General features: G+C 41.1%; 1 protein-coding gene across 13 annotated transcripts in view; it reads left to right on the top strand.

Moving 5' to 3' along the window:
• Positions 1–17278, top strand: part of CUX1 (cut like homeobox 1) — a 307940-nt gene that overhangs the window by 82362 nt on the left and 208300 nt on the right. For 12 of the 13 annotated variants that reach the window (XM_064394621.1, XM_064394622.1, XM_064394617.1 and 9 more), the window contains one exon: positions 4714–4824. In XM_064394621.1, the coding sequence (XP_064250691.1) occupies positions 4714–4824 (111 nt within the window). Of the gene's footprint in view, positions 1–980; positions 1108–4713; positions 4825–17278 lie in introns of those variants that run through there. The other variant, XM_064394616.1, reaches the window with a different exon arrangement.

Genomic DNA, 17278 nt, shown 5'->3' with positions numbered 1-17278 from the left:
AGCTGCATTGAGGGCTTTGATAGATCTGACAAATGCACTCCTGTGAGAGGATGAAAACAGAAATGAAACTTCTGAAAATTCCTTTCAGTAGCAGATTATCAGTAGACTGGGGAACTGATTGAACTGGTGATAAAGGGAAATACCTTAAGTATACAGAAACAAGATTTCAGGGAAAGTGGTTAATGCTACATTTACTGGTAGAAAATTCCTACCCTACATGAAGTTGTGGTTTGTGTTGGTTCTTGTAATAAGTAAAATGAGTTTATAGTGAATCCCAGAATCATTAAGGTTGGAAAAGACCTCTGAGATCATCAAATCCAATTTATGACTGATCTCTACCTTGACAACTAATCCAGAGTACTGAGTGCTACATCCAGTTGTTTCTTGAACCTTTCCAGGGGTGGGGACTCCACCACCTTCCTGGGCAGCCCGTTCCAAGGCTTGACCAACTTTTATATGCAAAAAATTCTTCCTGGTGTCCTGTTAATCTCTGCAGCCATGCTTAAGGCTTTCAAAGGCACAGCTTAGGCTTTACACCCATGTCTGGAAGCCTACCAGGCAATAATCAGTTTGTCTTAAAATTCTCATATGTGCTTCTTGCTCCACTGTAGGAGCTTTGTGGTAAATGCAGCAAGGATTAAACATTTAAATATGGGAGAATGACAAAAATTTGGGATACAGTTATGTCACAGTGCTTTCAGATGGTTATTACAGGTTTTGGTAACTTCTTCCATGTGGGCCATGGGACTTCTGGTTCAAAGCAGAGACTGAGGACTAGTCCTGGTTGTTGGAGCAGCTTTTGGGGGAATTGGGATGCTGAAGTGTGGTGGTTTCTTTGGTTGTGAAATGCCCATGGCAGGGCAGTGGCCAGTAACTGTTAGAAGTGGGTGAGGGAACAGAAACTTCATAAATAGCCAAGCAAGTTCACTTTCCGAAATTGTTTTCCTAAGTGAGTAATTTTTAGGACTCAACTTTGAGAGCAGCCACAGGTCTCAGGCATGGAAGAGCTGACTTGAATCTTCTTATTATGGAAAGGAAAGGCCTTGTTGTGTTTAACTGGTCAGTGGTGCAGGCCTGCTGCTGGGTGATTATCAAAGAATGCATCTGGTAGGCAAAGATGTGTCAGCAATAAAGGAAAACAACCTTGAAACTCGCCTGCAGTGAGCCTGCAGTTTCATAATTACTTGGGGTCAAGCTAATTGCAGGCTGGTGCCCAAAGGGGGATTCCACAGCCCCCTGACTCCAGCTGGGCTTTCCCAGCTCCCTGCTGCAATGGTGCCACTCCTCGTGGGCACAGCTGGCCCTGCACGGGGGGCTGGTCCAGGGCAGAAGGTAGGGAGGGAAGGATGAGGTGTTTCCAGCAGGCTCCCCCTGCTCTGGTGGGTCCCATGCAGCCACGTCACCTTGAGGTGACCGAGGCAGGATGAGCAGGGAGTCCAACAGGGCCTGGAAGTACCTGAGTTAAGAGGACATAAATTCACTCCAAGGTGATTGTTGTTACACTGCATAGTGGATTGACCCTCCTAGTTTTAGATTTTTTATTTCTGTACTGCCTGAAAGAAAGCCTTTAATGTTTGTTTTCTGGGGACTGTTTCTAATGACTCCCACACTTAGGAGCATAAGACTTTCTTGTCTCCTCTCCTCCCACTGCCTCCCTCCCACCCCCAGTAAATTTGTTGAAATGGGTCAAAGTGGAAACCCTGGAGAGAGTTCTTTAGTTATCTCTGAACTGTGCCTGCCCTAAATCGATGGGACTTTGGGGCAGGGGCAGGGATAATGGTCTTGCTTGTTCTCTCAAGATGTGCTCCAAGCAGTAGCTCCCTTTCTGCAGGTGGCTCTCTGGGCCACAAAGTTCATTAGCCAGTGTTGAATCAGTGGAACTGAAGCTTCCAGGCTTTGAATCCCTTCCACAGCCAGGTCACTGCTGCCACACCTTTGAGCCCTGGTTTTTGTTTGCTTTTCATTGGAGCCCTTTTGATTTCAAAGGGAAGGATGAAGGATGATATGGAGACGTGGGCTCCTATTTTTGACTCTCTGTGCAGAATTATGTCTCCTTTTACTTGTTATCTACTTAAGAGAGTGATTGCAAGGCTTGGGGAAGTGTTTATGTCTGAGTGTTACAATATACTCAGGTTTGAAATTCTGATGTTACTACTATTTGCTCCTTAAAATGAGCTTGCTTGCAGAAATAATGCATTGGCCACATTAAATTTTTTTTTAAGATTGGGCTATCTCATAAGATTAAATCACAAAAGTATGAAAAATCTGCCATTAGTCCTTGTTGGTTGTAATGCTGTATGTATTATTAGGGCTAAATAAATGAAACTTGCATTGTGCACTGCTCAGATCAAGTGAGGAAGAAAAGATTGCAATTTTCCAAATAGTTTTGATTTGGGTCTTATTAACTGTGACATGGCTTGAAGATTTAATACCTTATTTGTATCAGATCATGGGGCTAGGTACCTGCTGCTCCTCAGCTGGAATTGCATCTCAGCTGCTCATCAGTGCCAGGTCTGGAGCTGCAGCCCCCAGAGTCAGGCAGCTCCGTGCACTGCTGTGCTGGCACTTCTGGCAACTTGTCTGTGCCTGATATGTCACAGGAGGAAATGTTTCTGGGGAGGAATGATCACACCTGTCCCAGAAGGAATTCAGAAAGTGATGGGAAGGAGCCTGGTGTAAGTGTGCCGTGGCACCAGTATCAGTCAGTGAGCTGAGAAAGTCCTTTGTCATTTGCTGCCTGACTCTTCATGGCAGCACAAAATATGGAATTTATTTCTTTTTTAATCAGTTCTTTCTTGTCTCTAAACTTGGAAGCACAGGTCTTTAAAAGCCTTGCTTTTCCATTGGTCAGGTTCCTTGCTAGGGATTGATATTGGAAACCAAAGCACTTGGTTCTTTCCTCCACTGAAATTCCCTCTTACTTCATGATTTGTGTTTTCTTTGCTTGGCTCTAAATGTGTGCTTCCTTTTTAAATATAGTTTTCCAAGTTTCTGGCCGTACCAGATTGTTTATATTTTTTAAAAGCCTTCTGCTTAGCCGTTATATTGCTCTTTATAGTTCTGCTTAACCACATTGGTTTCTGTTGCTCTTTTTTCTTGCATAAACTTAGCTGGGATGAATTTCAAATGTGGTTTATCCAACTGTTAAGTATTTCCCACTTTTCTGCAATAGATTTCACATATGTTACAGAATTCCAAACCAAGATCTGGTGGACATATTGCCCTGTTTCTTTACCCAAAGTCAGATATAGAAGGATTTTTAAGCATTTCAGGGACAATATTTAGGTCACTGGTTCCAGCATGCTGCTTGGCTTCAAATCCATTTGTCATCTTGAGCTGGTTTCCAAGGATTAGGATAACTATTGGTCATATGTTTATTAAAAAAAATCTTAATTTTGTGCTAATAAACCTAAAGGGGAAAAAATATTGGTCCTCTTGAGTTAGGAACTCAAAAGTTTTTTTTTTTTTTTCCATCCAGAGGTAAAGTTATGGAGTTCCATAAGAGACATGTTCATCCATCCAGGATTTACCCATTCAAAAATGTATCTAAAATTAGGAATTAGGCTTTTCCAGAGTATTTAGACAGTAGTACTTGTATCTAGTAACAAGTCAGCAACTTGACCACCTATTTGGGGTCTGGTATTAGACCTGACAGGCGTCCCAGTCTTATGCTTTTGGTCCCTTACAGGTGGTTGAGTTATGAACAAATTCCAGAAGCGTGGCAAATTTCTGGTCTGTAGCTGAATGGAGAGGTTTGCCTTTATTTTTTTCATATTATGTGGAAATACTGCAGAAGAGGCACAGAGTGACACAAAAGATTGAGTATTGTTGGTTTATGCACTGATAAGTGACCCGTTCAATCTATTATGGTGACATTTGGAGGCACAGCACTGAGTGGAGAAATTGGGATGGGGATAAAACACTTGGAAAAAGCTGGAAAACAGTTGGAACTGTGCTTCAGCTCAGTAGAAGCTGTTGGAAGATACTCTGGCATTCATCAGGTGCTTAAAAAAAGATATGTTTTGGAGAAGAAATGGATATACCTGCTAATAACCTTGGAGGAATATATTCCAAAAAGATAATTTTGTATTCGAATAAGGCAAGACCTAAATAGAAAAGGGCACTGCAGTGGCAGTATGGAATTATATACAGCATGTCATAGGAGATGAAGAGTGATTGAGGTGTAACCAGTCCAGATTCAAGTATAAGGTTAACCAATATTTGAATTAATAAATGTTTATAATAGGATAACTCAAAACGGGGAAAACCAATATCTTTAAAAAGCAGGCGGGTGAAAATAAACCTGGTTTGAATATGTCCAAGATCTGTAATCTTTACTGGATGTGGGAATTTATTAGGAGGTGTGTATTGTGTGCCATTGCTCCTGTCCTGTGTCATGCTGAGGTGGAGCCGTGAATAGTTTTGAGGAAAATGGTGATGTTTTGGTTGCAAGATGGAATCCCAAAGGCTGCAGCCCTTCATTTGCTGTTATTCAGGAGGCCAGATCTCTGGAAGCCTGGTGCTTGTTCTGTGCTGCTCCCTGGCCCTTCCATCTCTATATTCCCAATAATGTGATGTATGTATGAGGGGTTTTGGGGTGTTTTTATTTCTGTGATGATCAAAGCTCTGACTGAGTTTGTTTTTAATCTTTTTGGGGTTTTGTTGTTTGTTTGGTTGTTTTGTTTTGTTTATTTTGTTTATGTTTCTTAACAGAGGGAGCTCGATACCACAGCAACAATATTGGCGAACCGGCAAGATGAAAGTGAGCAGTCCAGGAAAAAACTTATTGAGCAAAGTCGTGAGTTCAAGAAAAACACTCCAGAGGTAAGAGAAAAGCTATCCCAGTCTGTTACAGTAGTAGGTGGTCTTAGGCACGTGGAAGTGATGATTTTTTTCTTAATGGTTTATTTCTATAATTTTCTTGTATGTATTGCCAGGTCCTTATCTATACCTGCTTATCTCTGATGTTTTCCTCATCAGGGAGCTTTTGCATTCTGTAAATACTGAAATGTGGATTGATGTTTTTAGAGGAAGCACTGACACTGGCCTTCAAACAGGCTTGCTCTAAATTATATAATAATATAAAACCTGGAGAATTGCAAAAAAAAATTCTTCACCAATGCAAACCCTCGGAGCACTTGGATGAAGAAAGTGACATTTCGCTGCCTAAATAAATCTATATCAAGGGCATAACTTCAAAGATGCTCATTTTTCCATCAAAAATCAAATTAAGTTTCGCTGTTGATTTCACTGGAAGCACAACAAGGTCAGGGCTGAGCCAAGCTCCCCTGGGAGGATGTGCATGGAGCACAGGTGTGGGGTAGAACTTGCAGGGGTAAAACCAGTGGGGAAACTGGGAGAGGTGAATATGATGTGTGAGAAGCTGGGAGTGTTTAAACTCCTCATGTGCAGTCACCTCAAACCCACAGATAATCTCACTTGGTTCCCTGCTGAAAGCAGAGCAGTGCTCAGGGCTGGCTGGCTCCTCTGTTTGTTTTGTGGATTTGGGTATTTTTTTCCCTGCTGATTGCCAGCAATCTGTTCATCCAGGAATGTTGTGGCATTTCAAAGCCAGTTCCAGATAACTGATATGCCAGCACCAACTCCTTCCAAGGCTCTTCCTGGGAGGGGAGCAGCAGGCAGCTCTCCTACCCCTCAGTGCTGCTTCTCCAGCAGCAGATGCTGCTCTGCACCCTGGGGATGCTGACCCAGACAAGGGGGAGCAGGAGGGGCTCCTGGGGAAGAGCAGTGTTGTTTATCTGCTGCCCTGAGGAGGCTTTGTGGGGCAGAAATCAGTTCTCTTTGAAGAAGAGAGAAATTGGGGAGTGCAGCTTGGAAGGAGCAGGACTTTTTAAAAGGAGTAAAAGAATTTGAAGAGTGAGTTCAGGAGCTGTGAGAGGGTGAGTTGATTCCCTTTTCAAACTATTGGGAACAGAAGGAGGAAGGAGAGTATAGGAAATTGTACAGAATCTAGAAAATACATGGAATTCTGGGGCCACATTTTCAATTGTTTGCTAGAAGATTAAGTTCATACTACCAAACTTAACTTGTTTCTTGCTGCCTTCCTTTTGTTCCTATAAGTAACATGACAAATTCTTCACTGCAGCTGCCAGTTGCCATCTGATGGAATGTTACAGGTTTCAGGAGGATTTCTCTAAGCCAGTTTTATTTATGTGGAGCAGAAGGCGAGCAACAGACAAAAACCCCCAAGACCCTACAGTTTTAAATTGCATTGTCAGAGCACCTTGGTAACTCAGTGGGAGAGGAATGTAGAGGCAAACAGATCCTCTTGTAATTACTTTGAGATATAGTGGGAAATGATATTAGTTATATATATAAGTTATATATATAATATAATGATATTAGTCCTTTCCAGTGAAGAGGACACAGAAGTTAAGTCATTAGATGGGAAGGTTTTAAATATTATTTTACAAAATACAATTTTGTAGCCTCTATTCTCTGCCAGAATACATGAGTTTTAGTTATTCAGAAACAACACTCTGAACATCCCCAGTGTTTGAGGAAATTGGGATCTCTGCTAGGTTCTACATCCTCATCTTTTGTTCTGGGACCCCTATGAAACCACATTCCTTTAGAATCTTGCATGAATTGTTTAGGTTCTTTCTTTGTCTGCCTTCTCTGCCATGGTGCTCTTCTGTAGCTTTGTTTCTGAAGAGCAACTTCTACTTCCTCTGACTAAGAATGAGAATGGGATCAAAGAATTAGAAGGAAGTATCTGAACTGTAGGAATAGGCAGCTGTAGCCAACCTGAGCTGTAGTTTTTGTCCCCAGGGGTGTGGAGAGAGCTCAGGTGTGGAAGGTCTGTCCAAGGGATTTGCTGTGGTGGGTGGGGGTGTCCAACTGGAAAGCTGCACTGGATTTCCTCCTCACACAAAACTTACAGCTTGTGCAGTGTCTGTTCACCTTCAGTTGTTTTTTTGCACTCCCAAAGAGCAGGGAGCTCTGTGAATATTTCTCAAAACTTCAGCAGTTTGGGAGGCAGTTGGAAATCAGGAGGAGGGATCAGTAGCTGCAGCTTTGTCTGGAAACCTCCCCAGGATGGGAAGCATCCTTGAGGTGGACAGGGAATGCACAGGGGGACACTGGCATCTCCAAACTGATACATTTAAGTTCCTAAAACACCCAATGTGCTCTTTTTCGTAACAAAAGAGTTCTGTGGGAGAAAACCAGCCTGGATGCAGAATGTTCTTCAGACAGATAAATCACCCAGTGTACAGCTCAATTTCAATTTCCACGATGAAGTAACAACTTTCTTGGCATTAAAAGAAGAAACAAAGCCACAAAGATGGAATTGTTAAATGTAACAATCTGTTTCGGAACTGTACTTTCCATTTTGTGTTTCACCCTGCCTGCATCCCTGTCAGTGCAGCCCTGGCTTAGGCTGTGCCAGCATCTCTTTTCCTCTGCCCTTGCCAGTCCCACCACAAATCAGGAGACAAGCGTGGATTGCCTTGACTTCCCTATTCATTGCTGCCTCTAGACTTTCCATAATATCCCCTTGAAAGTTATCTCCTGTGCAGCAGAACAGGATTCCAAAAATTCCTGATGAGGTTGAGGATACTTCTGTTTCTTTTTTGCTTTAAAAGTTGTGACAGATCTTTTTGGGTCATTTCTGCCTTCTTTGCAAATTATCAAATTGCTGCAAAAGCAATACAATGTTTTCATGTTTGGAGGAATGTCCCTAGGGCTTTTGGTATTTAAAAATGTTAAAATACTATTTCTGTCTTGGCATACTGGGAGATGACTCTGGGAAGAAGGATCTCATGTTTGGGAACTTTATGTGAACAGAAAATTCAGCAGTGGTTGTGCAGAAACTTTCAGAAAGGGCTCTTAACCTGTTATTGCAAAAAATACTCTTTGCCTACTCACACCTTTTAGGAGGTCATGTCAGACCTGCTGCTCAAAGATGTTTTGGAGTATTTTCAGTCTCAATTTGTTTCCCCCTGAACAGCTACTGTGGAAGGCTGAGACTGGTCAGGAGATTACTTGAAACATCAATTTTACATGACTGTTACTTGGAAGACATCTCAAAATATATCATGTGAATTGCCAGCCTGCATCAGATGATTATTTTCTTACAGTGACAAATCCTGAACTGTTGTGACCAACTGTGGTATTTCTGGGGTATTTTAGCCTCTGTCAAATTCTTGTTTTACTTAATCCTGTCCTCATATGTCAATTCTGGTGTGAATAACAGAATGTTTGAATTACCATCTTTGAGAATTGGGGTTTTTTAGTCTCTAAATAATTCCAGGTGCACAGGTTAATATTTTTTGGCATGAAGTGTAGAGAGTTCCTAATGTTGATAACCTTGCTTGTATTTTTACCCAGATTCTTAGTTCAGTAACCACTTTCTGCTTACCTATTTCTGTTTTAAACATTTACTAGCTTATCTAATACTTTCACTTTTAAGCCTGTTTAACCTGTAATTCTTCATTGCTTTTCTCTAGGATTTGGCCAGGTAAGCCAGGTAATATTGAGCTGGGGGTTTTTATCATGCTCACCTGAGCCAGGGGTCATTAAACTGGGCACAAGACAAAAGCCCAGCCTGGGGGACTGGGTCAGCTGCTCTTGGGAAATGAAATAAGCAGCTAATTTTGTAATGGGAGATCATGAGCTCTGCAAAATGAGGCAGATGTGAGGTGCCTGCATAAAGGCCAGAATTAGAGACAGGAGTTTTGCCCTGTTGCTGTGGGCCCTGGTTTTTATCCTGATGTAAAATAATAAATTGGATGGGTGTTTCCTCGCTGGTTTTGCCCTTTGCAGTTTCTGGGTTGTAAATGAACTCAGCTGGTGGGGTTGAGAAAGTCAAGATTACCTTAAAATGCCCAAATTCCCACCTGAATCCTGTAAAGCAAATGAAAGGTTCAGTGGGCAGAGTTATGGAGAGATGTGGGAGAACCTCTAAGCACAGAAACATAAATTCTCAAACAAAGATGCTCTGGAAAATGGAATATGGGAAAGTTCTAGGAAACAAAATAATACCTGAACACTGACTGGGTGGAGGGGGCAGCCTGCTGACCTGAGCCCTTGGTTCATCTCAAATAAATGACATTTACCTGCCTACATCAAAGCTGTTTTCCATCAGTGTCACCCAAACCATCCCCGTCCTGCTCCATCACAGTTCTGCAGTGCCCCAAAGAGAAAGAAAGATGCCTGCAAAATCTTCTGTTACACAAGTAATGGTTTTATTCTTCATGTTGTGTGTCAGGGTGATGCATATCTTTAAGATCCACAAGCTTTTAAAAAAAATCATGATAATTGTAAGTCATAAGGAAGTAATGGAAATTAAGACAGTTAGTTATTATGGAAAGGCTCAGTTTTACAAAGTGGAAAATTCTCAGATTCTTTGTCTTCAGTGTTTCTGGAATATTCTATTGAAATAGCCAGTCTCTACAGCAAAATATAATATAATTAAGGGTAAAAAAAAAATTAAATAATTCTGCTGCTTGAATTAGCTCTTGAAATGAGAGCAGGATCTTCAGAATTGTGGGTAATGTTGATTTCCAGAGACTTTGCACAGTCAACTTTGGTCTAGTCTATGTGACAAAGTGGAAATGATAACAAAATCTACTGAAAACACACAGTCTGTCTGAGGATAATTGATGTTCTCAGTGTCTGTGTACAGAGGGGTGAATATTGATTTGCTGCCATCTACAGCTGGGTTGTTCCACTCCTGTTATTGTTTTCTTTTCTCCTTCCCCCCTCCTTTTTCCTTTTCCCACTTTCCTCCTCTTTTTCCTCTCTTTTTTCCTTTTTATTCTTTTTTTTCCCTTTCCTTCCCAGTTCTCTCTTTTTTCCCCCTTTGATGAATACCTCTCCTTTAGGATAATATTTAGGTCCCATGTCCTTCCCTCCCATGTTTTTATTCTTAAGAGCTTTGTTTGCCAGGTAAATTATTTTTTATGATAATTTGTACTACATGGGCTTGGTATTTCAAAAGCTAAATGGAGAAGTATATTATTATTATTATTATTATTGTGTGACTTCTCCAGAAAAGTAATAAAGTCTATCTCTATATCTTTAAATGTGATCTAAACACAGTCTTGTGGAGTCAGAGGGGTTAAATCAGGTCCAACCTTATCCTGGATGGATTATTTAATACATATTTCACTTTAGCATAATCTCTTTGTTCACAGAAAACCATCACACACTGTTTCACATCAGTGTTTCTAACATCTATTTCTATATTATGATCTCTTGCTTCCTTTTTATTGGAAGTGAGAGGACACTAAAACAATTATAATTCACAGTTGTATTTTTCTAGGATTCTCCTAAAACTGACCTCCATTGACCATTCCTACCATACTCAGTAAACTTCATTAATTTATTTTTTTAAATAATTGTCCTTATTGTCTTACCTTGTGCTGTTCCCAGGGCAGCAGGGTGGCAACAAAATCTGTGCAGTTTGGGAATATATTTGGGAATAACAAGGCTTGAGAAAGTCCTTTTAGCAAATGAGGCCATATTTTAGGGATTGTAGGATTTCATAGTTCATGATTTTCAAACACCATTTGGAAAGGTCTGAAACCCAGGAAAGGAGTTCCCCTGACCTGCAGAAGTCATGATTGTGTTGTGTTTTTAGGCAGAGAAGTTTAATTTAAGGCATTTTTCTGAAACCACATGACCTAGGCCACCTTGAGTTAGTGTTTCTCTCTCCATATGCTTTCAAGATACCGTCAAATCAATTTTCTACAACACATTTACCTCAAAAGTATTTTTGTAAATCTGAAAATATATAGGCAATTACTTTATTCAGGAGCACCAAAAATACTCAAGAGGGGGACAACCAAATGCAACCAAACTCATTAGTGTAGTTGAACAAATTAATTCCTCTGAAGTCACTTACTGTAAATAATGTAGATTTGTTTCTTTTGAGCATTTTCCTGGTTGAGCATTCTTGAGAGCTGAAAAATTCACTTTTCTTCTCCCAGCCTTGGCTGCAGGTGCTGGATTTCAGTAATGCCAAGGGTGCAGCATTTTCCATTGCAGAAAAGGAGAAAAGGGGATATTTGGGGTATTACTGTGGTTTACAAAGGGACACACTTGTAAGCAAATATTTACAAGTTAATCTCTCTTGTTAAGCCTTTGATGCTGCAGTGAGGTTCTGCTGTCACTGAAAGAAGGCAAAGCAAACAGTTTGTTTTTCCCTGCTTGTTCTTGCCTGGGCTTGAACCTTGCAGGGCTGACCCACTTGGAAAGTGGCCAGAGCAGGGGAGGCTTGGGGGTGAGGGCTGAAAGAGGAGAACCTTTTCAAGGTCACAACTCCAGGAAAAAAAAAGTGAGTCTGACAGAGCATTTGTCATCCTTCCTCCTGCAGGATGGTTGGGCTTTATGTAGTGTGCATTAAGATATAACGTGATTTATTGAGGTATCATTGAGTGGCTTTTAAGGGAAAATATTGTCATTTTTTTAGCTGAAATAACTGAGATTTTTCTCACTCTGGTACCAACAATTACCAGCCATTCTTACTTTCTATTTTATGGTAAGCTAAGTATAAAACTTGGAATTTGTATGGAGATCACTCACAAAGCGACTCTGAAGTTCAGTTCCTAAATTTCCTCTGAACAATAATAAGTCAATAAGTTTGACTTATTTTCAAGAGTTATAAAAAATAGTTTGACTTATTTTCAATAGTTATAAAAATAACAGGCACCAATATCCCTACTCTTCCTTCCTATGTGTATTTACCAAGTGAAGAAATAGTTAAACATCTTCAATTAGTATTTTTCTTTTTTTTTTTTTTTGTCTGTAAGCCTCTGCTCATCTGCACCACCTCAAAGTGACTCAGGTGTAATTAAAGGAACATGTTGTTCTCATTAAAATCACAATATTGTCACAAATAACTCTTTTAACAGGAGTTGCCAGTTACGAGAGATTCTTGTTGCTCTGACAGTGGATAAGTGAATAGTTGGATCTGCTTGAAAGAAAACCAGAAGCTATTAATATGGGGAGTAAAAATACTCACAAACCAAATCCCCAAAGTACAAATGATAGTTTGAAGCTTTTCTATTAAACACCCTCCCAAATGCCCTAAGTTTCTGCAGTTGTTGTCAGTTTTGGATGAAGTTGATTTTTAAAGTAAGAAATGTCTGTAAAATGCTCTTAAAACCTATTTTCTTCCAGGAATTTTGAGTGTGTTTTGCTTGCTTAAAACAAAAAAAAAAAAGCTTCCTGGTAACAATTTTAACGTAAATTAAATGACAGATGAGAATTAGAGCAGTTGAGAGTCATTTTTATTTTGGAATTCTTTTTGCATTAACACATCTGCAGTGTTGATGAATATATGGAAAAATGAAATTGTGCTTCTATCCTGCCGTGTCTCCAGTGTGACAATAAATCACCTTTTTTTCCTTTTAAAACGTCTGGCCTTGTAATTTATGTTTGCATAACCCATTACTAAATTCATAGTAGGTGTTTTAGTTGGCAGGCAAAATTCCAGGGATTCAGTGGACCTATTTTAATACCGAGCTTTTGTTACAGTTCATAATTATGTGTAGAAATATATGTATTTTCTTAATTATAAAAAACCAGCCTGCTTTAACTTTGGATCTCCTCTCACTTCCTCCACACAAATAGTGCTTTAAAGCTTTGAAAGAATTAGTGCTTTTTTGACTTGAGAAAAAGAAATGGATTTACCAGGCTGAGGGGTTTTTTCCAGTTTTGAAAAAGAAAAACACACACACACAAAAAAAAAAGTACAAAAGGCAAAGTTGTGATGCATCCCTGGTGCTATTTAGAATTTTTGAGGATTCTTTATATTTTATAGACCAGCTGTAAATATTTAGGGCAGCATCAAGACAGTATGCAAATAAAAGAAGTTTTATTAATAACCATTATCTGGCCTGTGGTAATAAATATGTATGACTCACATAGGAATAAACCCACCCAATAAATATAAAAGCCATACAAAGCCATTAACAATTTTTAATGGACTTGCAGATGGAATAATTTAATGCAACTGTAGTTACTCAGGTTCCAGCTCCTGTAACTATTCCTCATCTCCTTGAAAGCTTTCATCTGAAATACATTGCCACCATTCAGGATTCCACCTTGTCTCTGTTTAAAACCATAAAGCTGTGGTTTCACAATTTTTGAAGCACTAATGCTTATTTATGGCCATAGTTCTGCACTTTTTAAGTGCAGAGGTGGTTATTTATCTATTGAACATCCAGTGACTTCTTAAAAAGGAAGTTTTTCTTCAGAAGCAGCAGCACTAGGCCGGTGTTGAGCAGGAGGGATGAGGAGTTGGCAGTGAGCTCTGTGCTGCTCCTGGGGACACCCTGGCACAGGACTGCCCCTGGGACAGCTTTATTCATTCTTGTCACCCAGGGACTCTGGGGTTGTGGTTCCCCATCCCTGGAAGTGTCCAAGGCCAGGTTGGATGGGTTGGAGCAGCCTAGATAGTGGAAGGTGTCTCTGTCCCTGTGGAACTGGATGAGCTTTAATGTCCCAACCCATCCCATGATTCTATTATTGTTAATTATTAAGATTACAGCTGTTAAAGGACCCAAACTTGAGACACTTCTGCCCTAAAATGTTTTTTGTGTGGTTCTCTGAAATGAAGAAAGCAATGAAAAATGCTTGGTTCATAAATGAAAGCAGAGCGGTTCGTGGAATTGGGTGGTAGATACAGCACCATCACATCTCACAAAAAGCTTCTGCTGTGGTTTTCTATGTGCTTTGTTTCCTACTGGGTAAAAACCCAGTGTTTTAAAGTATTTTGAAGAATATGTCAGGTTTGTCAATGTTTGTGTGTGTGTGTGTGTGGGCACCAAGGACCTTTTAATAAAATACTGCAAAAGAAACTTGTGTTTCTGGGCTGCATGCTGATAGATGAGCTGCTCTGAGGAAAACGTTCTGCAAACATCCTGCAGGTTCAAAGCTGGTTTTAATCCAAACCTTTCATCCGCTGCGAGAGGGCGCTGGGAGCGCTCTCAAAAACGCCCCAAAGTGTTCAAACTCCTGAGTCCTGTTTGTCAGAAGCCATTTGAGCCCAACTCTTCAGCACTTCGTGTGCACTTTGGGGCATGTCCACACCTGCCGTGGAGCTGTGCTGAGCTATGGCCATGGCTTTCAAAGGCAGCTTTAATGCCTTCCTTGGCTGGCAGCAGCGGGCGGCTCCTTTCAGGCTGGCTGGGACTGAGTTCCCAGTGCCACATCTCCCAGGCCTTAATCAGACAAATTAACCTGTTGCTGATCATCCCCTTTGCCTCCACATCCTGCTGATGAGGTGCTGAAGGACTGGGATGGGTCAATCGGCAGCACTCAGTGGAAACAAGAAGCCAGAGGTGGGTTTGGGGCTGCACTCAGCTGGCCTGCCTGGGCTGGAGCCAGGTTATCCTGCCTCCAGTGCCTGGATACTGGACTGTCTGGAAAGATCACCCCTTGTTCCTTGGGAAGCTCTGTCCATTGAAAATATACCCACTGCTTCTTGGGAAACCATCCATTGGCTGTGGGAAGCTGTCCACTGCTCCCTGCACAAGCTTTTCAGGCCGCCCTGGGCTGGGCAGTGCTCAGCTGGAGGAACTGGGGTCAGATTCCCAAATCACTTTGCAGCAATCCCCTCTTGCTTTCTGGCAAAACTCAGCCAGGCACTTGGTTCCAGGGACTGGGCAGTGGTCTCAGTGACAGGCAGTGTGTGTGTGAGATCAGGAGGAAGAAGATCACCAGGTTCACTTCCATTCTGCTCAGTCATATTATCACTCATGTGAATGCTGAAACTCAGCTTAAAACCAAGAGCTGGGTGTGGAAAGCAGCTCTCCAGTGTGTGATACACCTTTATACCCTTATTGCAAAGTGCACGTGTTGCTGCCCACAGTGCCCTTGGTTCATCCATGCAGGTAAAATGAGGGCAGCATTAAAGAAATGAAGTGCTGCTTTGTTAGGAAAGGGTAGACGTTATTAGTCTAAAAAAAGATTTAAACAAAATCATCTAACTGGTTGAAGTAGTTCTTCAATTAATGCTTGAAAAAGCAATAAGTTTAAAATGTTCTTTCAGTCAGTCACAGGAAAAGGCATATATTAAGCTCACCTGTTGAGAGGATTATCTCTGCTAAACACACTCATTTTACTTGAGACCAAAATAGATCCTTAAAAAATTAATACTGAAATAGGTTTACAGCCGATAGAGAGATTTCCTTCAGACCTGTTTTGTGGTGTGCTCATCTGCTTTTTCAGGAATTTTAAGCATTGAAGGAATGAAGTCAAAGCTGCTGCTTGTCTTTGAAATGGATGCCTCTTTGATAAGCCTCTGATCTCTGTACCCAGAGTTGTACTAGCAGATTCAAACACTGATTGTAAAATTGGGAGACTAAAATGTAGCCACGACAGCTTCAAACACTCTGTCTCTCTGTCAGATTCAATGCACAGGACATTGCCAGGAGTTAAAACGATGCAAAATTAAAGTAGCCTACTAAATTTACCTGCCATGGAGAATCCACAAAAGAGCTGCCACTTCTAATCCTCCAATTCGTTTCAAATTATTATTTTTTCAAATTGGACTCCCTGATCTCTTCAGCTCAAGCTGTTGTAGAGATTTGAAGAGCTGTCTCTTCTTGTCAGATCACTGGTTTAATAATAATAATATCTTACATTTATATAGTCCTTTTCATCCCTCAGCTTCCCAAAGTGCTTTACAAGCTCTCTATACACAAAATCATGCAAGCACCTCTTGGGTGGCTGCTGCTCATCAGCTGCAGGAGTGTCTGGCAGCTCCTTTCCCTCCATCCTCACTCCCTGAAAGCCCCAGGGAGGGGTAAAAGATTGGGGATGATCCCAGTGCATCCCAAGGGAATCTGATCCACTGCTGGGATGTCCTGCCCACCCCAAAACTGGGGACACAGTAAAGAACAACCATCACTGCAGGCTTGCTGCTTTGTTTCCCTGATGATTTATTTTTTATTTCATTGTACTCACAGTCTGAAAAATCCCTCAGTCTCTGGAATTTGAGGGGGCAAGAGGAGTAACTTTGTACCACTCCTTTCAAAAATGTACATGGGAAAGTGCAGGTACCTTGAATATAAAGCAGTTATTTAAAAAAAAAGGAGTCCAAACCTCTACCCAGATGTTCTTACTCATCTGTTTTTGTTAGGGACTGATGGAGAGCTGTTCTGACCTGTCAGCAAGTGCCTTCAATGGTTTCTTTAAACCTCCAGAACCTGGGGATGATGGTGCAGAACAGATTTTTGTCAAATTGGTTCTAACTCTTGAGGTAATGATTCCTGGGAGAGAAGAGGCATTGAAGTGGCATGAGGCTGCTTGTTAGTGGAGGAGGCACAAAGTGAGAGCAGCCACTCTGCAGTGGTTCTCCAAGGGAAAATGGCCAAAACACATGGATGGAGGTTTAGACACAATTAATATAATGAGCTCAGGTTTCTGTAAGCATTGATCTGGCTTATTTTTTTTATTTCCTTTAGTACTTCTTGGTTTGGCTGTAAGTGTGCCCTTCCCAAGATTGCTGGTGCTGAAAGGAATATGAAAAATAAACAAAAAAAAAAATGGGGACTGCTAAACTTAAGAGGCACTGACACGTCTGCAGAACATCCTGCTGTGCTGTGCTCATCTGAATTTGGATCATGTCCAACCTCATAACTTTTTCAAATTATCCTGAATTTTGTGTTCTAGATACCATTAGAGACCATTTACTGTGTCCAGATTGATTTCAAATAATCCTGCCTTCTTCCTTACCCACCCTTTGGGGGTGGAGAGGATGCTGATGAGGGAGGCTCCTTTCCTGCCTGGGGGGAAGGGTTTTACTTCAATGGTTTGGAGCCAGGAAGAGGGAAAGCTGGAGGCCCAGACATGGTCTCAGAGGCCTTAAAAATGTGGAAAAATAGAAAGTGTACATCCATAGACACTAATACTAATGGACACTTATCCTGTCTCTGGCTGTAAATTATTGAGATCCTGCTTCTATCTGGTAATGCAACTTAATCAGAATCAGTTTTACTGCTCTGACCCCATAGGGAACCTTCTAATTTCATTTCATTTTACATTTTGTCTAGTCACTGTGCAAGGAAGCTTTGTATCCAGTCTCCTGGTGACATTTTGAAGTTACATGCTGTTGTATTTACCTAAAAACACTGGAATCAGGAGGCTGCAGTTCAGTGCCATGGCTTTTTTCTTGCAGGCCTTCAGCTGATGGTCAGTTGAGAGGACACAAGGTGCCCAGCAGTTTGCAGCCCTGCACTCTGCTCAGGGCTGGGGTGGGTGATTAAGAACATCCCATTGCTATGATTTCATAAGCAGAATTCCC

This window comes from Passer domesticus, chromosome 19 (assembly GCF_036417665.1).
Source record: "Passer domesticus isolate bPasDom1 chromosome 19, bPasDom1.hap1, whole genome shotgun sequence".
Taxonomy (NCBI): Eukaryota; Metazoa; Chordata; class Aves; order Passeriformes; family Passeridae; genus Passer; species Passer domesticus.
This window is presented reverse-complemented; position numbering and strand designations above follow the sequence as displayed.